Source organism: Lissotriton helveticus, chromosome 4_1 (assembly GCF_964261635.1).
Source record: "Lissotriton helveticus chromosome 4_1, aLisHel1.1, whole genome shotgun sequence".
In the NCBI taxonomy this organism is placed as follows: domain Eukaryota; kingdom Metazoa; phylum Chordata; class Amphibia; order Caudata; family Salamandridae; genus Lissotriton; species Lissotriton helveticus.
In genome coordinates, this window is record NC_136063.1 from 496,154,114 (window position 1) to 496,174,636 (window position 20,523).

At 47.2% G+C, this 20,523-nt stretch overlaps 1 protein-coding gene across 6 annotated transcripts in view; it reads right to left on the reverse strand.

Annotated features, from left to right (window-relative positions):
* LRRCC1 (leucine rich repeat and coiled-coil centrosomal protein 1) overlaps positions 1–20,523 on the reverse strand; it is a 481,085-nt gene that overhangs the window by 45,587 nt on the left and 414,975 nt on the right. For all 6 annotated transcript variants that reach the window (XM_078687089.1, XM_078687090.1, XM_078687091.1 and 3 more), the window contains 3 exons: positions 16,685–16,893; positions 16,439–16,576; positions 627–762 (listed from right to left, as the gene is read on the reverse strand). In XM_078687089.1, coding sequence (XP_078543215.1) covers positions 627–762; positions 16,439–16,576; positions 16,685–16,893 — 483 coding nt within the window. The remainder of the gene's footprint in view (positions 1–626; positions 763–16,438; positions 16,577–16,684; positions 16,894–20,523) is intronic.

Here is a 20,523-nt window from a genome sequence, read left to right on the forward strand (position 1 = left end):
TGCCCTTGACACTCACACACGTCCCTGCAAGCACACGCAACATATGTGTGCAGGCTTCCATTTACTGCACCATACATCACAGTGTGCTCACACAGAAACGATAAGTCTTCTATGTACGGCACCACTCAGGGGTACCTTTACATCACAGTGCACACACACGCAAACAAGGGTGCACTGTCTGGCGCTACATTCATAACAACATAGGTCAAGGGTGAGTTAAGCACACAACAGCGGAACACGAGTGGGCCCTTTACACCCCACTCTTGTGACAGGTAAAAACTCCTTATCACTCTACTGATAACGATGACTTAAAACGCAGTATGCTACCACCAGCACGCTTGTGCTCCTAGTAGACTCTCACTGCACACGGTTGGAGATTTGTGGACCCCTCCCACTCTAAGCAAGACCAAAAACCATGAGAAAGGCCTAGGTAATGGCAACCACGGATGATACGGGCTCGACCATGACCAAAAATCGCTATTAAGGATCCAGAATCACCACAGCCTGGGCACCCTGGTCAGGGGTACACGTCAATTAGCATGTAAGGAACTTTATTGACTAAGAATGTATTTAGCTGTGCTATATTTGATTCAATTTGATCTTGATAAATACATATAATAGGTTACCTTTTCATTTGCTGCCTCAATTTGTTTCTGCTTTTCATTTGAGAGTTGCAGTAGTTCTGCTTGATGAGAAGCTACGACGGATTCAAGCTGTCTTCTGAATGCATCATCAACAGAGTGAAGTTTTTCCACTGCAATTCTGAAAAATATTTGTACTTTAAAATGTGCACTAAGCAACACTTCAGTCATGAATGTGCACATGCCATACATTTATCACAATCTTCTGTTAATATAGTGGAATATTCACCTTTTGTAGATAACATTAAAATGTGGGAGAGCCGGTGGAAAAAAAGAAGCGTCAGTGGTCTATAAATATTAATGTATGACTACTTTCATGAACATTTTAAATAAATCAGCCACTTCCTTTCAGAGCTTTGAGAAACACAGGCTATGTGGTTATCAATGTGAGAGCTGCAGAAGGGATGAACTCCACAGCAATCTCTTTTGTTGTCATGAAATTGCACGACCCAAGTAGTTGGGCAGAGCAGGGGGAGAGGCAGAGCCTCCTATAGCAATAATAATCCACTAGTATCCTCATACCCCTCCCAAGTACTAGGCATCATAGACATCCTTTATGTTCACTTTCATCGAAAAAGGAGGCGGTAAGGAAGCGGACAGAAAAAAATCCAGACATCATTCTAACTTGCTGATTCCTGCTCACCCTCACATTGTATAGTATTGCAATTGTCCTTAAAGATTGCTTACTATCCCTGGCGAGGCAAGAAGCACATTAAGGGGAGGAAGGGTGACATTCTTTCTAACATTCATTTCTGAAATCATAGGCATTATTAATGAATACTTGGCAAAGGGAATAATGAATCAATGATTAAAGTATAAAAAATAAATTGACCCTAGCAAATTACAGGCCACATTAAAATCTCCTTTACCAGAGTAAGATCAGTGAAAGGGAAGCCAAAGCAAATTGCAATATGTGGAAATTCAAAACTTCACATTCACCTATCGGCATCCAGACCCATTTGAGAGATGGAAAGCTCAAGCAAGTCAAGCAGCAAAGATTCCAGCTCACTTACCTGGAACACACAACACAGTACACTAAAACATACAACGTAATGGGGCCAAAATCACATTACTAGCTTTAGAGGGAATCCAAAATAATTCTGCAAGGCCTGGAAATTGCACTGGGAGTAGACATTTGCCCTTGTTGCTTTCAAAAGCAGACAATGTTTTCAGGAAGACAGAAAGAGGCAGCTCCGGACCAGGTCAATGAGGTGAGGTAAAACAGAAACGGATGTCAGCGAGCTGGTTGGCTCCTAATATACCTCGGGTGACATCACTTCTGGAAATGGAGTCATGGCTAAAGCTGCGTGGTGCCAAATAAGCACTGCTGGGCTCTCATTGCTTGGAAAAACTTTTCTGTACTACCCTGGAAGTCTGGACAGAGTATTCAATAAGGTGATGAATCTGCAGGAATATGTATCCATCTGAAGATTCATCTTTAACACCATCACTCAAAATTAATTTAACAATTAATGAACACGCACAATTTCAGATGAACCAGGACAATACAACAAGCGATCTTTGCTTGAAAAATGCAACCGGAAACCAAGCAAAAATCACCAAATATTTGACACAGATGGGCAATTAGATGCCTCCATTGAAACAAAATATACTTTTACTATCGGGTTAACAGAAGTGGTTTTCACGTATGACGAAGGTCTTCGACCAAACTATGAAAAGAGCATTTTGCATTTTCTGTGGAAGTGCAAACAGCGATGCATGCAGTTTTCCTGTATCAAACATGTCTAAAAGAATGCCATTATTGAGCACCCACTTATGCTCTTTGCCCAACATCGACCTCAAGTATGGAATGACCGGTTCGATGATTTAGTTGAAAGACCTAATCTACAGGACTGGGTCTAGAAAAAGATCCAGTGTTGCATCTCATAAAAGTATACTGGTCAGTGTTTGAGCGGAATGAGGAGTGCTCTGCAATCAGCAAGTTACTTACCTTCGGTAACGCTTTTTCTGATGGATACAGTATCTGCCTGTGGATTCCTCACCTTATAAATATCCCCTGCGCCAGCATTCCGCAGAAACTTTTTCCTAGCTCTCCACACCGACGAGGTAGTCACAATGCTATGGCTCCCCATGACGTCACTGGAGCCATAAGAGGGCCACGCCGGCGTGATGACGTCAGTTCCCTTTTTTTCCGCGCTGGCGTCACAAACTGTTTTTCTGGGACTCTCTATACTGTCTGCTAGATACTTTGTATTTTGGATTATTTCTTTCTGTGGTTTTGCTATGTCTGCTCCGGGAAAGTCGCGGCTCCGCATGACTTCACTGGAGCCATAAGAGGGCCACGTCGGCGTGATGTCGTCAGTTCCACCCATTTTTTCCGTGCCTCCGAGGCAAACTGGTGGACTGACCATAGAGACATTGCATACATAGTATACAGTATCCACACAAATACACACAGTGTAAAGTGACATAGGAAAGCAAAAGAAAGCAAACATTTCCTATTAGCCTACACAAAGGCAAACAGAGTCCATACAAAATGACAATATGATACAACCATATTAACCAATACCTCTTTTAAGGTAAGGTGGAGTGGTGTGGCTCACTGGTTAGAGGCGGCAGACCCGTAAGCAGAGGACGGCCCGGGACCAGGGTTCGATTCCCGACGCGGCAGGGTCGTGGACCAGGGTCAGCGGGCTCGATAATTCTCGCCTCGGTGCCTACTCTAGTCAGGGACCACACTCGGCAACTCTGGGCATTAGCTTGCCTCATCTTCACAACGGCCCCCCAGACCGCCGGGGATGCTTGGTCGCACCTTAGAGATACCCATTAGGGACCATCTCTCAGGGTGAGCCAGGACGGGTTCCCCAGCGGTCGAAGTGTGGAGATACTCCTCCGGGAGTTGATTCTAGCGCTATATAAACCCACAATTAATTAATTAATTTTTAATTAAAAGGGTAGAGAATGGGGAGGCGGGTGGGTTAGTGAGGAATCCACAGGCAGATACTGTATCCACCAGAAAAAGTGTAAGGTAAGGTAAGTAACTTGTTCTTCTGATGAATACATCTGCCTGTGGATTCCTCACCTTATGAATAGAATCCAACAGCAGTCCAACCCCCGGAGGAGGGTGTCCACCCTTCTATACCAACACAAGAACACCTCTGGACAAGGCAGAAGTAGATTATTTAGCCCTGGTGGAATGAGCTCTAATGCCTTCAGGAGGCTCCTTACGAGCCAGAGCGTAGAAGATCTTGATGCACAAGATGATCCACCTGGATAAAGTGCACTTGTGCACCGCCTTGCCCTTCATGCGTCCAACTTAGCCCACAAAGAGCTGATCGTCCAGTCACTAGTCCTTCATTCTATCCAGCCATCTAACCGCCATCTTAGGATCCAAGCAGTGAAGCCTCTCCTCCTCCTTGGAAGGGTGAGGGGGAGGATAGAAAGAAGGGAGGGTAATGGACTGCCCTAGATGGAAGGGAGTTACCACCTTAGGTAGAAAAGCAGTCCTGGTCCGGAGAACCAACCTTTCAGCATGTATATGTATAGTCAGAAACTGTGGCTTAGAACTCAAAGACTGAAGCTCATTCACCCTCCTGGCCGAGGTGATAGCCACAAGGAAGACCGTTTTGAATGACAGCAGTCTCAAAGGACAACTATGCATAGGTTCCATTGGGGAACCCATTAAGAAAGTTAAAACTAGTTCAAATCCCACTGGGGCATAACCAAGGGAGTGGGGGAGACATATTACTTAGGCCCTTAATAAACCTTAAAACAATCGGAGATTTAAAAAGAGACGGCTGATCAGGCAAACAAAGAAATGAAGATAAAGCAGACAATAAACCTTTAACAGTAGCCACAGCACAACCCTGCTGGGCCAAAAGCAGCGTAAAACAAAGAACATCAGAAAATAAGCTTTTAAAAGATCAATAGACCTCACTCCACACCTTTTAACAAATCTTGACAACCTGTAGGAGTAAATGGACTAGGTGGAGTGTCGCCTGGCCGATAAAATAACATCCACCACGTCAGGCGAAAGAAAGAATTTAGGTTGCCCCGTTCAATCTCCAGGCATGACGGTGCAGGCTCTGGAGGTGGGGGTGTAGAACCTGCACCTCCGACTGCGAGAGGAGGTCTACCCTGAGAGGGAGACGGAGCGGAGGGTGCGACGAAAGGTGAAGGAGGTCTGTATACCACACCCTTCTTGGTCAATCGGGGCTCAGTCTTGGTGAATCTTCCTCAGAACCCGAGGAAACAAGGGTATGGGAGGAAACGCATAAAGGATTTTAACAACACTTTTACGGTAGTAACGTAAGGGGAGCGCACCTCAAACAAATATATAGTCAGTTCGGGTCATTGAATAATATTTTTGTCTTCAATATTAGCAAATCACAAAACAACAATTTGAACGCGGTGCCACTCAGGTTACACATGCACCCTACTACCTAGATGCTGAAGTACAAAGGTCCTGCAAAAGCATTCACTGTGATAAGGAGTAGTTTCTGTCCTGTAACTCCTGTTCTGTAGTAGGGGTATCTCTGTTATAGTCATAATTTAGTGAATAGTCCCGCCCATGTGCGTGGACCCCGGAGCAATCAAAAATAATCTCTTAAGGTGTCAAACCATGCAGAACTGCATTGACACTTAAGAGAAGTTAAAGACAGATAATGCAGCCTATATCCACAGGCTACACTGTCCAGTACTTCAACTAGAAATTCCACCAAAAATCTACAAACAGCACAGCCTGTCCAGATTTCTCCACAGAGAAAAACCTTGCCTTAACAGCAAAACCCTCTGGAATGATAGAGAGGAAGAAATGGACAGACAAGCTCCATAGGCTGCCATTATGTGGCTCAGAACAGGATACTGTGCCTTTAAGAGAATTTTCCAGAACTTCACAGTATCCCAGAATGCACTGCAGGTCCCTTTTACTTTCAGTTCTTTTTGAAGGCGTAACACGCCAGACCTGTAGCATTTCTATATGAATATCTCTCTCCACCGGGGAGGAGGGCGGGCGCTTATGACTATAATAGAGATACCCCTACTACAGAACTGGAGTTACAGGACAGAAACTACTCCTTCTGTAGTAGGGGATCTCTGTGTATAGTCATAATCTAGTGAATACAATGGCAAGCCCATCCCCACACCAAAGCGGCGGTGGAGAGGAAGGAATAACACCACTACTGTGCGAACAGATTTCGCAGCGAAGCCTGCCCAACCTGAGCGCCTGTCCTGGCATCAGTGTCCAGACAGTAATGCTTAGCAAAGGTATGGACCGACTTCCAAGTGGCCGCCTTGCAGATTTCTGCAATGGGAACATTACGCAGCAAAGCAGTCGTGGCAGCTTTGCCCCTGGTGGAATGAGCCTTAGGTTTGCCCCCTAAGGTCTTATTAGCCTTTTGATAACACAATTGTATACAGGACACAATCCACCTCGAGATGGACTGTTTTGAGGTAGCAAGACCGGTCCTGACTGATACATAATTGATAAACAATTGGTCTGACCTACGAATATCTTTGGTTTTATCCAGATAAAATTTCAACATCCTCCTGACACCAGGGAATGCAGAGACCTTTCCGCTGGAGATGAAGGATTCTGAAAAAACGTAGGTGAAGTTATGGTCTGGTTAACATGAAAATCAGATAATCCGCGCCCTGGACTGGGACAGCTTGATGAGCACTGCCAGAATCAGGGGAATGGGTGGAAAAGCGTACAGAAAACTGTTCGACCAGTTGATCCATAACGCATTCCCTAGCGTCCCCGGCTGGTAGTACCTGGAGGCGAAGTCTCGGCATTTGCTGTTTTCGGAGGTGGCGAACAGATCTACGTCTGAGTCCCCCACCTTGCGAAGACTTCTCCTAGTACTTCGTCGTTTATGACCCACTCGTGGTTTTCCTGAATCAGTCTGCTCAGGGTGTCGGCCTGAACATTCTGCACACCTGGTAGATGGGTAGCCGTTATTGTCAGTCCTCTGGCTAGAAGCCAGTGCCAGATCGCCTGCGCCTCCTGCGACAGAGTGCGCGATCTCGACCCCCCCCTGCTTGTTGAGGTAATACATCGTGGTCGTATTGTCCGTCTGTACAAGCAGAGAGTTGGTCTGGAAGGACGGATGAAAGGCCTTCAGTGCCAAGTGAACAGCCCTGAGTTCCAGGAAGTTGATGTGATACGTGGACTCCGTCGGGGTCCACGTTCCTTGTATCTGTAAGTCTCCGGAGTGCACCCCCAGCCGTGGAGAGACGCATCCGTCATGATAGTCTGTGTGGGAATGTCCTTGTGGAAGGGAACCACTCTGAGGAGATTCTCCGCTGAACACCACCACTTCAGAGACTGAAGAGCATGCCGAGACAGTCGTATCCTGTCGTCCCAAGATCCTTTCCTCTGATCCCACTGATCCTCCAGGCACTCCTGCAATGGTCTCATGTGCAGCCGTGCGTTGGGAAGATACAAGAGGCCATCGACCTCAGTAGAGAAGACACCGTCCTCACTGTTGTAGATGGAGCGGTCATAAGAGCCTGAGCCTTCCGAAGGAGTGATAACCGACTCTCCACCGAAGGAGACATGCTTGCTGACAGCGTATTGATGGAGGCTCCCAAGTACTGTATGCACTGGACCGGAGTCGGGACAGACTTGGACATGTTGATGTGCAACCCCAGCTTGTTCAAGAGAACGCACGTCTTCCGGAAGTGCGCTTGAGCAGGTACGGGTAGACAAACACCTTGTTCTTTCTCAGGTGTGCGGCTACCACCGCCATGCACTTCGAGAATGCTCTGGGTGCAGACTTCAGCCCGAATGGCAACACTGTGTACTGATAATGATTGGCACCGACCTGGAATCGCAGGAACTTCCTGTGTTTGTGTGCAATGGGCACATGGAAGTACGCATCCTGTAGGTCTATAGCACATAGCCAGTCTCCCTGTTGCAGCTGAGGATAAATCTGATGCAACGACAGCATGCGAAATTTCTCTCTGCGAATCCACTTGTTTGCTTGCCGCAAATCCAGAATGGGCCTGAACTCGTTCTTGTCCTTCTTGCGAACCAGAAAGAACCGGGAGTACAGACCTCTTCCCCTTTGAGACAGAGGTACGTCTTCTATCGCACTTTTCCTTAACAGAATATTGGCCTCCGCCTGGAGCTGGCGCAGTTGAAACTGCAAGCAAACCGGTGGAATGGAGGGAGGCGGGCTGGTGAAACGAAGACTGTATCCATTGCAAACAATATTCAGCACCCACTTGTCCTGAGTAATTTGTCTCCACTCTACCAGAAAAAATTTAACGCTTCCCCCCACCGGAGCGGGTAACGGATGTAGGGGAAGTAACCGCTCAGGGTCGAGACCCAGCCGGGCCTTTGTTCGCTGCCGCGGCCTGCTGGCCTCCTCTACCCCTCTGGTGCTTCTGGAAGGGCTTCCGGAACTGCTGCTGCAGTTGTTGCTGCTGTCCCGAAGTCTGTCCTCGCCCATGGCCTTGACCCCCGAACCGTCTCTGGAACGGGCGGTAGGTCTTCTTCTCTTTAGGCTTTTCCAGCCCGACCGCCGTCAGGGTCTCGGCCTCCGCCTTCATGCGGGCCATTTCGTCATCCGCATGTTTGCCAAACAGGGTTTCACCCGAGAAAGGCAGATTGGCCACCCTCTGCTGAGCTTCGGGCTTGAGTGACGTAAGCCGAAGCCGCTGGTTGATACCATGACAGTACCCGTGTGCAGCCAGAAGGGACGAATCCGCACCCGCGCTGATGAGCTGGTTCGACACCAGCATCCCCTCCTTCAGGACTTCTTGAAAGTCTTCCTTTTTCTCCCGGGGAAGGAACTCAGCGAACTGCTGGAGGGACTCCCATAGGGCACGATCATAGCGCCCTAGCAAAGCCGCAGCGCTGGCGGACTTCATAGCAGTAGAGGCCGTCCCACAGACCTTTCTGCCCACTGAATCAATCCAGCGGCTCTCCTTATCCGGAGGTACAGTAGAGGACGGGGAGGTGACATGCTGCTTCCTAGCCGCCGTCACAATGACAGAATCCGGAGTAGGATCCATCCGAAGAGTCAGAATCCTGGGCCCTGTACTTATTTAGGAGCCGCGAGGGAGCGGACTTCGTCACCGCAGGGGTGAGAAACAACTCTTCTGCAGGCTCCCCAAGTCCCGGCACCAGGGGTAGTAAAGGGCGAGACAGGTGTTTCTTATGCAGTGTCTCGAAAATCACGGATGTTGTTGGAGTAGGCACCGTCACCGTGATACCCAACTTCGCTGCACCCCTCAGGAGAACATCCTGGAACGTGCTGATGTCGTCCACCGGCGATACTCTCGTCCCCGGGGATTCCGACAAGATCGGTGAGTAGGTTCTGGTCCCGGAGGAATCCGTGAGGGACCGTGACCGTCTCCTCCTGTGACGCCGTCTAGATCTCGTAGAGGACCTGTGACGACTCCGCGATCTCCCCCTCCGATCCGAGCGAGATTGCGATCTCCTTGGCTTCGGGCGCTCAGCCGGCTTCACCGGAGCGGGCGACTTTGGCCCAGCAGGGGCCCTCGGCCGAGGGGTACCCTTAGGGGGCGTCGGGAATCGAGGCAGCGACGCCGTCCTCCGAGGAACTGGAGGAGGTCTGTCAGCCAGAATCTGAGGTTGAGGCTTGAGGTCGAGGTTGAGGCTGAGGAGGAGGTGGAAGTGGAGGCGGGGTGGGAGCCCGCGGCGGTGGCATCCCTGGGCAATGGAGGAGGGGGCGTAACCGACTTTGGCCTAGAAGGCGTAAACACTTCGGAGTACACCGAGCCCGGTGAACCGCCCTCTTTCCTAGGCTGGGATGTTGGAGAATCCCTCATAGGCACCAGCCGCCTGCTCGACTGACTCCTGGCGCCAGAACTCCTTTTGCGCCTCTTCGGCATCGAAGAACGGCGACCCGACGGCGAGCGCCGACTCCTCGACGCCGAACGCCTCTTCCATGACGTCGAGTGCCTTCGTCTCGACGGCGACCTTCGCCTCGATGGCGATCTTCGTCTCGACGGCGATCTTCGTCTCGACGGCGAGCATCTCTCCTCGACGCCGAACGCCTCTTCCATGACGTCGAGCGCCTTCGTCTCGACGGCGAGCATCTCCTCGGCGCTGAACGCCTCCTCGGCATCTAGGTTCCCCACGACAACGACCTCCTTCTCCTTGCCGACGGCGAGCGGCGGGGTCACCTCGACGGCGAGCACCTACGCCGGGCCCCTTCTCGACGTGAAATACTCAACGACGACGACGAAATCGTCACCGGTGACTTCGACGGCGGTCTATTCAGTTCCCTCGACGCCGAGCGTCGACGCCGTTTCAACCCAGAGCCCTGGGGAGACGGGGAACAGACTGTAGTCATCCCTCTCGACGCCGTAGTCCGTGCAATCGACGCCGACAGAGAATGGAGACGTTTGCTGGTCTTCCTGCCCTTGGGGAGCCCCCCAGAGGCCTCAGCACGGGCAGAGGAAGCCCTTCAAAACCCATCTTGTGTCTTCAGTCTTCTGTCTTCCAGGACTTGGAGTCTGATCTTCAGTCTGTCCCTCAGGGTTCTGCTAGAGAAGCCCTGGCAGATGTCACACTCTTCCGGGACATGAGATGAGGGAAGGCAGATGATGCACACCTCGTGAGGGTCAGGCTTGGCCTTAGTCCTCGAGCACTCCGGGCATTTGTCAAATAATGCAGGCATGCTGGCAAATAAAGAGTACCCCAAGACAAACGCAAGGAAGAAACACCAAAGTACTTCAAGAAAAACTTTGAAAACAGTGAAAAATCACCAAATAAACGCTTAAAAAGGGTCCTGCTTGCAGGAGCCGGAAAAAAGAACTGAAAGTAAAAGGGACCTGCAGTGCATTCTGGGATACTGTGAAGTTCTGGAAAATTCTCTTAAAGGCACAGTATCCTGTTCTGAGCCACATAATGGCAGCCTGGGCTTGTCTGTCCATTTCTTCCTCTCTATCATTCCAGAGGGTTTTGCTGTTAAGGCAAGGTTTTTCTCTGTGGCGAAATCTGGACAGGCTGTGCTGTTTGTGGATTTTTGGTGGAATTTCTAGTTGAAGTACTGGACAGTGTAGCCTGTGGATATAGGCTGCATTATCTGTCTTTAAATTCTCTTAAGTGTCGATGCAGTTCTGCATGGTTTGACACCTTAAGAGATTATTTTTGATTGCTCCGGGGTCCACGCACATGGGCGGGACTATTCACTAGATTAGGACTATACACAGAGATCCCCTACTACAGAAACAATGTAATTGTACAGATATCCCGGCACTCAAAAGTAACATCTCCTTTTCATAATTAGTCAAAACAAATTACATTATATTCTCTCAGAATATCACTGGCAACAAACAGGTTTAGGTTCTCAAAAAAAGTGATTTAATTCAAAAAGACATTCAGAGCATCACTTTTGAGTGCAGGGATATCTGTACAATTACAACGCATAAAGGAGTTGTGTGCTCCAACTCAACTGAAACGCATCCCCCAACGCTCCCTGTTTCGAAAAATGGAGACTGCAGAATGATGGACAGTGCACGTTCTCGAGAGTGGCAAACAGGTCAACCCGTGGAGTTCCCAAAGTCCGGAAGAGGTGTCGAACTACCTCGGTATGAAACCTCCACTCGTGGTCGGCAGAGAACTGCCAACTGAGACTGCCGGCAAGCACGTTCAGCACCCAGGCCAGATCTGCCATCAAGCAAATCCAATGGTCCTGAGCCCAGGACCAGAGCCGCAATGCCTCTCGGTAGAGACGGTACAACCCTACTCCTCCCTGCTTGTTGACGTACCACATCGCGGCAGTGTTGTCCGTTAGGACTTGAACCGACTGACTGCGAAGGGAAGGGAGAAAGGCCTTGAGCACCAAACGTATCGCCCGCAATTTCAGAAGATTGATATGAAGTAATCTTTCTTCTGGAGACCAAAGACCTTTGACCTCAGATCCCCCAGATGAGCACCCCACCCTAGGGTAGAGGCATCCGTAATCACTGTGGCCAACGATGGAGGTAGATGGAAGGGCTTTCCTTGAGACAGATTGCCCTCCACGCTCCACCAACACAAATCCGCTGCAGCTTCTCTGGAGATCCTGACTAACTTCCTGAGATCTCTGTTATACTGATTCTACTGCCTACGGAGACACCACTGGAGTGCCCTCATGTGTCAGCGTGCATGGTTGACGAACAGAATGCACGAAGCGAACAGACCGAGCAGGCGAAGGTCCTTCAGAACTGGAACAAACGTGCCATTGTGAAACAAAGGGATCATTTCCTGAATGTCAAGAATCCTTTGCGGATGTGTAGGGCTGGTTTGATTGCCTCCCCGGACTGTCTGAGATGTGGCCGAGATGTGGGCACTTTCATGCACACGGTATGGTCCTGCGGGGCATTGGAAGGATACTGGTCGCGTGTTTGGGACTGCTTGGATGAGGTGCTAGGCTGAAAGCTCCCCCGCACATCGCAGCTGGGTCTTTTACATGTCATGGAGCGGGTGGGTGGCAACATCTACAAATGACACTTACTACTCCTGGGACTTACGGTGGCTAAAAGGGACTTGGCCCGTGCCTGGAAAAAACCTAGAGCCCCCCCATTAGAGGTCTGGAAACAGGGATTGGATTACTTTATGGGGCTGGAACGCCCGGTGTTTGAGGCCCGTGGCTGCCCTAGAAAGCACTACAAAATCTGGAAGAGGTGGGCGGATTACAGGGGGCTGTGGCTGGAGCCGCCAATGCAACAAGATGTAACTGGTGAACAATTGCTTTAAGTACCAGGGCGTGGGTAAGAGTGTATTGCTATTTTCATACGGACTACTTTGCTTGACCAGGATGGACATCGTGAACGGGGCTAGGGGGGGACACGGGTGGGGGGTAGTTCTTGTGGGGTGGGGGGAATAGGGTCTGTTTGATGATACTGATTAATATGTAATACTATGTTGATTGCTTTCCTTTGCATTTTTGATACTATGCTCACAGCTCCTCCGGTGTTCGGAGTGCTGTGGATATCTTGCAATCTTATCCAGCACAACAATAAAATCTTGTTCTGAAAAAAAAAGAATCCTTTGCGGAGGAGGAAAAGCTTGACACATAGTGGTATCCAGTACTGCCCCTATTAACACGTTGCGCTGTGAGGGAAGGGCGTACCCATTTTCAACCAGATCTAAAACCCAAAGCTCAGTAGTGACCAATTTCCAATCCTGCAGAAAATTGGTAAGCCGGCCACTCACAGGACCTGCAAGATCCAGGATGGCGGATCTAGGGCTGCTTTCCTGTATTTCCAGGAGGGGTTGGGGAGGTGGAGGAGGAGGAAGGCAGCTGACAACCCGCCCCACGAAGGCAACCTCTGCCTTTATCCCTGTAGGACTTGTACAAGGGGTTTTGTTGCTATTGCTGCTGCTGTGGTTGATGGAAACCACGAAAGGAAGACTTTCCGGAGCCACGGTATCTTCTATAGCCATAACCCTTTGCCTGAGTCTGCAGACCCAAGGATTTCGCTGTGGCCTTACTGTCTTTGAACTTTTGCAGAGCAGAATCAGCTTTTCTCCAAAAAGTCTAGACTCATCAAAAGGAAGATCGAGAAAGGCAGCCTGTACATCAGGAGAAAACCCAGAAGACCGTAGCCATGCATGCCTTCTCGTAGCAATGGATGAGCCCTTCACCCTGGCAACCGAATCTGCTGTGTCCAGGTCAGACTGGATGACTTGGCAAGCCGCAGCCTGTGAGTCTGCCAATACCTCACTTAAATTTCCCAGATCTTCCTCAGACAATTTTGGAAGAAGCTGTTTGGCAGAGTCCATAAGGGCATGAATGCAGCTACCCAACAAACAGGTAGCATTGGTGGACTTTAAAGCCATACTTGCAGAAGAGAAGAGCTTCTTTGCAGATTGTTCCAATTTCTTGGAATCCCTGTCAGCAGGAGCCTGCGGAAAAGCGCCCGTGGACTGCTTAGAACATGAAGCCTGTACCACCAAACTCTCAGGAGAAGAATGAGACGAAAGGAACACAGGATCCCCTGGAGCAGGCCTGTACCTTCTGGATACCGACCTTGAAACTGCAGGAGCAGAAAGAGGATTCCGCCATACATCAAGAATTGGCTCAGTCAAGGCATCATTGAACGGCAAAAGTCGTTCAACCGCAGAGGGCGGAGAATGAAGCATCTCTGTGAGCAAATTAGGCTTATACTCAGCCATAGTGAGCTGAAGATCCAAGAGCTCTGAAGCCTTCCTTCACAGTATGGTAAGGTGCAACTTCCTTTGAAGGGGAAGCTTTCTGTGAAGCAAAGTCCCACTCCAAGGAGGTGTCAAGTTCACTTGCCTCACACAGACCCTCAAAAATATCCTCAGTATCATAAATTTCACTTTCCTCCACCTCTTCAGCCTGGTACTGCTCCTCCTCTATCAACCTCTGCGCTTCTCTCCTCGAGCGTACCTTCAGTTGCGGCGTCAGCACCACACGCAGAGTCGATGGCTCCGGGAGCGGCGTTGAAGAAGGATCCGCAGCCGCAACCGGCACAGAACGAATCCGAGAAGAAGGTTCAGAGGATGGAGTCGGAGACTGCACCTACGGCGTCGACATCCTCAAAGCCGGAAACTATCAGGACGGCGTAGTCAGCATGATTGGCACGAAGGGTGCCTGAGGATATTGGTGAGGCACACCTAAATTAAATGCCAGAGGACACACGGGACCCGAAGGTGCACCAGAAGGGTATGAAGCCCTAGCAAACACGTCATACATCACATTTAAAAAATGCGAGGGATCCGAACCTGGCGCCGGAAATTGAGGATACTGAGCCGGTTCGGGATCCAATCGAGGCACCTCCGGAGGTGGAACCGCAGGGGCCACAGGAGCTGAAGGAGCCTCAGCATCAGCCGGATTCGACAAACCTTCCGTAGTCTGAGAAAATCTCGGCGTTGGTGACTGCACTGGAGTCCTCTTGCACGAAGGAGAATGGATCGGAGTTGCTTGAGGAGACACTGAAGGTGAAGGAGACAAAGTCCTTTTCACGACATCGAGGAGCCGGAGAATGCTACCTTGAAACCATAGCCTTCGACGAGTGGCGCAGAGATCCATGCCTCTTCTTCTTCTTGTGCTTCCTCTTCGAGTCATGTGAAGTGGACGACCTCGACTTGGAACGTTTTCGACCCCTTTTTTTTCTCTCACTTTAGCCATGTACAGCTTGGCTTCCCGTTCCTTCAAGGCTTTCGGGTTAATTTTTCTACAGCAAGAACAGCCCTCGACGTCGTGATCTGATGATAAACACCACAGGCAGTCCTCATGGGGTCAGTGATCGACATATGACCCCCGCACTCTTTCCAGGGCTTGAAACCAGAGTTTCTCAGAGCAGACATGGCAAAATCATAGAAAGAAACAATCCAAAATACAAAGTATCTAGCAGATAGTATGGAGAGTCCCAGAAAAACAGTTAGCGACGACAGTGTAGAAAAAAGGGAATTGACGTCATCACGCCGAGGTGGCCCTCTTACGGCTCCAGTGACGTCATGCGGAGCCATAGCATTGTGATGACCTTGTCGGCGTTGAGAGCTAGGAAAAAGTTTGAGCGGAATGCTGGCGCAAGGGATATTTATAAGGTGAGGAATTCACAGGCAGATGTATCCATCAGAACCAATATTCAAGAAGCATATGGGAGAACCTTATTGTAGAGTTTAAGCCCCCGCTTACTGTATTTACTCCTAAATCCAGAATAACATCTTACTCTCACTGGTGCGAGAAATACCTAATATGGGACATTGTTACTTACAGCTGGATGTGGATGATGGAACAGTCTGTAGACCTGCTGAAATATCCCTCACAATAAAAGTATGAGTTAAATATGCCCAAAAATAATACGAAGATCTGCTTTTTGCAATCGGGAAATAGTGGCATTTGTCATATCTGGAAATGTTGTTACCTGTTGCTGATTGGTAACCACACTCCTAATGCCTGCTTTAATTGCTAAGTGAATTCTGGCAGTTGTAGAATGTATTTGTAGGCATTCTATACATCACAATATACAATGCGACAAAATACAAGGCATTTCGAGACATCATTCTACAAGGGAGGCACGTAAAATGTGACGCTGAGTTGGGCCAGGAGAAAGAATAAGACCCCCTCCAGTTTAGAAGAGCAGCTCAGTCTACCTGTGGTGGACATGTGCTCAAGCAGAAGAGGGTGTCCTGAAGCACTTTGTGGGGAAAGAAAGGCAGGCAACCAGGTCAGTTTTGCCTTTACCTATTTTTCTAATCATAATCGTTCTAAAGAGAATCCTCCTGGTCAGCCTTTTCATCAAAAAAGGCGGCGAAGTTGTTGATCTCAAATTCTACTGCAAACTAGACTGAGCACATGACCTAGTTTTAGATAATGTTACAATATGCAAAAAATGGACAAGTTATAAGACTACATATCACAACAGGAACAGTTATCAAAATGGAGATTTCACAGTTTCAAGGGAAGCAACCATATGTACTGTATTTTCCATCATTTACACTGAAAAAGCTACAAACGTGATAGGTATGTTTCAAAAGCATAAAGTAATTATAAGCAACACTAGGGCCTTAATTACAGGGGGCAGTTACAATCTTGTTATTTCCCTTCAACAGGATAGCATTACCAGGATTCATTGTAATACTGGGGATGAGTAAATAACAGGGATTACAGGTTTTTGGGAAATAATGTGCAGAAATTGATGTTTCCACGCCCGGTCCAGTATGTTTTTCTGGAGATTCATATGGTAATTTTAAGGCTAATTCTCACTGTGAAAAAATGCAAAATCTATTAAGTTAATTGGCCCCACTAACATCTATTACCGTGCCCACTGGAATTTACAGCCCACTGATAATAGATGTTTGGATGCCAATTGCCTCTAAGTGTTATAAAGATGTATTTTCTTACTTCTGCGACTGATTGCTTTTGTTCCTCTCTTCAATCAGCTTTCTTTCCTTGCTATCAAAATGTTCTTTCATCTGCTTGACTTGTGCCTCAAGCTGTGTCAGCAGTTCTGCCTTGTCTTGCCACTTTCTGTTCATCATACTGAAAAAGACCAAAAAGACTACAATCAACCAAATGCCCACATGAAATTAATTGTTTACACATACTTACAGACTTTCCACTTCACATGTACAAGTTATGGTTGATTACCTGTATTCTTTTTTAATATCTTCCAGCTCAGTGTCTCGGTCTTCAAGTAGCTGCTTTAGTTCCTCTTTTCTCTCATTTTGCCTTCCTAGTTTCAGTTTAAGATCTTCAAGTTGTGCACTTTGGTCATCAATTTGCCCCTGAAAGGTCTTCTGAATTACAATATTTTCATCCCTGAGCTTTCTGACCTGTTCATCTCGGTCCTGTAGACCCTAGAAAGGAAAAACACACTGGATTTACCATCATCCTCTCCAGCAGCATATGCGTACAGGCGTAAGCTACAGCTACGTATAACATTGAGACTTATGCTTTCTAAAATATTCTACATTGAAATGCCCTTAAATTATCTTTTTATTTTTGATTTCCATCATCACTCCTTACTAGAAAAATCAGATGATGATCACTATCAGATTCCTTCATCTCTGTAACTGTAAAGTGCAGGGCGAAGAGAATGGGTCAAATGTCAGTTGTCACTTGTCTGAATAAAGGGCGACTTCCAGCTGAAGCCACTGTTTTGCCATATATATTAATGGCAACATATGAATCTTCAGGAAAAAGAGTCAATTTGTGTGGAAAAAAGGCAAAAAACACCAGTAGTGGCAAAGGTACCTTGAGAAGAAATGTTGCGATGGAAAGTACTGACTTGAGTAGAAGCACAGAGATAACAAGATACTGAATAGCTTAATCATAAATAGGGTTTCCAGTTAAACCCAATTACAACCGCTGAAGGGAAAGTTTGCTTTTCAGTTGATGGAAAATACCGCATTTTGCAACACTATTATTGCTATTGGGTCCTCTGGTGTAAAAAAGTATAAGTGCAGCCCCAACTTCTAGGCACTATTTGGTGATGGATGCTTATGCTAAGACCGACTCAGCCCTTAGTAAGCCACTTAATCTTCCCATCTGGACATTCACAAGGTCTTGTGACCCCCAGGACCTACATCCATTCCAGTCTCTAAAGCATGACTGCTTCATATGGCTTCAGCTTACTGTGTACTGCAAGTTGCTGTGTAGAGGTCAGCAGATTTGAAGCTGACCTTTGAGCAACATATCCGTTCATGTGCCTCTTCTAGGATGTCCTCCTACATAAAGAGCAAAACAGAGCTTTGCTTCTAACCGTTCAGGTACTAGGACTATGAGACTAAAGGTCACTCAGCATACGGATATCTACAGAATCAATCCCCCCTCCCCCCACACACACATAAAACACAACATTCATCACTCCTGTATACACTGTGGTGGTCTGAAATGAAAGCCCGTAAGAGCCACATGCTTTTAATGCTTACATTAACTCACAACATCTATGAGTTAGTGTATGAGCTGTTAACAATACATCTCAGAAACATGAAGGCGGCAACTACTGCTCTGTTTCCTAGCATATACAAATTCAGCAAACCAGGTTTAAGGATCTGTTCTGAACATGTACACTGATGTAGGACCTGTTTATTGTTCAGCCTCAGGACCATCAAGTTAAATCGTCATTCCTACAGTCTCAATCCAAAATTAAGCTTGAAATGTATGGTGACGGATTAAGGCACCTTTATGAAACACTGACTGCTGTTAATGGTAACATATTGCAAGGTACTTGTTCTTTGCTGAAAGATATAAAATGCAATAGAACCATGCACAGAATACAAAGGTAAAATGTCTTGTGCAATTGTCACAAGCCTGACAGGAAGGCATTCCTAGGGCCTTTTTCAAACAATCAAAAACCCACCCATCCACATGCACAACAAAATTTGATTCTTAGAGGTCTTTGTGCCAGCAATAAATACACAATTCCACAGACTAGATTCACTAATGTAAAGTGGACTTCACAGTGTGAACTGCACAGGCAAGTGTTCCTAGGCACCCTTCTGTTCATGAAGTTTCTTTATTACATGAGCTGCTTCTTCCTTCTTCATACAACACCACTCTTTGCTATCACTAAATTCCCTACAGCTAACAGTAGGCTTAGTAATATCTTAGCAAGTATATACCCTATGTCAAGGTAGAGCAGGAACAGGCCCAAATAAGTTAGTAATAACACATTTACTAGCCCAGTTCTTTTTAAGGTATCTTGGGGCAAAGAAGAGGACAGTGACACTGGCTTTGAATATTAGCAGCAAGCTCCCCAGAATATATAGCTCATGTCCTAAGTAGAAAATCTCCATTCAGCAGATCTTTGCAATTTGTCTGAAGAAAAAAAAAATATATATATATATAACAATTTCTAAAAAATAAACAATGCAGCCTTACAGAGAAAGACTAAGCAATGCTGTGAAATCTTGTCTTTGCACATACAAAAATAAACCAAGAAGACCAAAAGGCACTTGAACTGCTTTTAATGAATAGCAGAAAAGTAGTCCTGCAAAGAGAAAAGCAGGCACTGTTAGTCCATAGGCTGCATTATAACTTCAATAGCATAGAAACTCAAAGCAAATGTAGAGAATCAAAAACTAGCACCGTGCCTTTAAGGCAGCCATGAACCCTAGCTTCCCATCATGACTCGGGGGTGACAGGTAGGTCACTTGTTCTTTGCGAAGACCCGGAGGTCAGGGCACAAAGAGATGATAGTCTTGGCTCATTAGCCCGTGGAGGTGGGTGGGTTGCTTATGACTTTGATGAGGATACCCCTGGAATGGAACTAGGATTACAGTTAAGTCTCTTACAATTCTCTTCCAGGGGATCCTCATTAATAGCCATAAGCATTTGAATCGAGTAGCAAGCCCATCCCCTCTTCCTGCAGGCAAATGAGTACCATAAAACTAATTTGAATGAATTTAGCATTGAAATGAATTCCTCAAAGAGGCTTGGCCTACTTGAGTATCTGCTCAGGTTTCAGAATCGAGGCAATAGCGTCTCGTGAAAGTATGTACTGATTTCCAAGTGGCTGCTTTGCAGATCTCAGCCATCAGTATATTGTGTAAAAAAGCTACTGCAGCTGCCTTTCCCCTAGTGGAATGTGCTTTGGGAGAAGCCAGAAGGGGTTATTTGCCAATTGATATGCCAGCTTGATGCAAGACACTATCCATCTGGAGATGGAAAGGTTGGAGGCTGGGAAACCTGCTCTGATGGCACAACATCATTTAGAAATAACTGATCAGACTTACTAATGGTCTTGGACTTATCTAAGTAGAATTTCAGAACTCTCTGAAGATGAAGGGAATTAAGAGATTTTTCTGCTGGTGTAGATGGATTGGTAAAAAAAGAAGGTAGCGAGATCGTTTGGTTGACATGGAAATCCGACACCCCCTCCGGAAGGAAGGAGGGGTGGTCCTTAAAACCACTCCGTTGTGATGGAAAACCGTGTACGGTGCTTTGGAACAGAGCACCTGAAGAACAAGTTACTTACCTTCGGTAACACTTTTATCTGCCTGTGGATTCCTCACCTTGTGAATATCCCCCTGCGTCAGCAACGTTCGGAAAATTCTTTTGCAGCACGCCGGCGGGGACAACGTCATAGGAGCACGGCATCGCGCGCGACTCCGACTGACGTCACTGACTCCTTATTAGGCCTACGTCGGCGTGATGACATCAGTTCCGCCCTTTTTTCTGTGCCTTCGAGGCACCCGGACGGACCAATGACAATAGATATATACATATACAATGTACATAGTACAAAATATTCAAGATAACACACACAGTGTGAATATAAAGCATGAAACCAAACTCAATATATAAAAACAAATATATATATATATATATATTCACTGAAAAAACCATAGGTTATAGACCATATATAGTTAGGAATTAGCATTTAAAAAACCTTATTTTACTCACACAAAACCATTGAAATTCCATATATAGTTAGTTGCACTAACTATATATCGCGCACCCGCAATCCACTGCTGATCATGTCA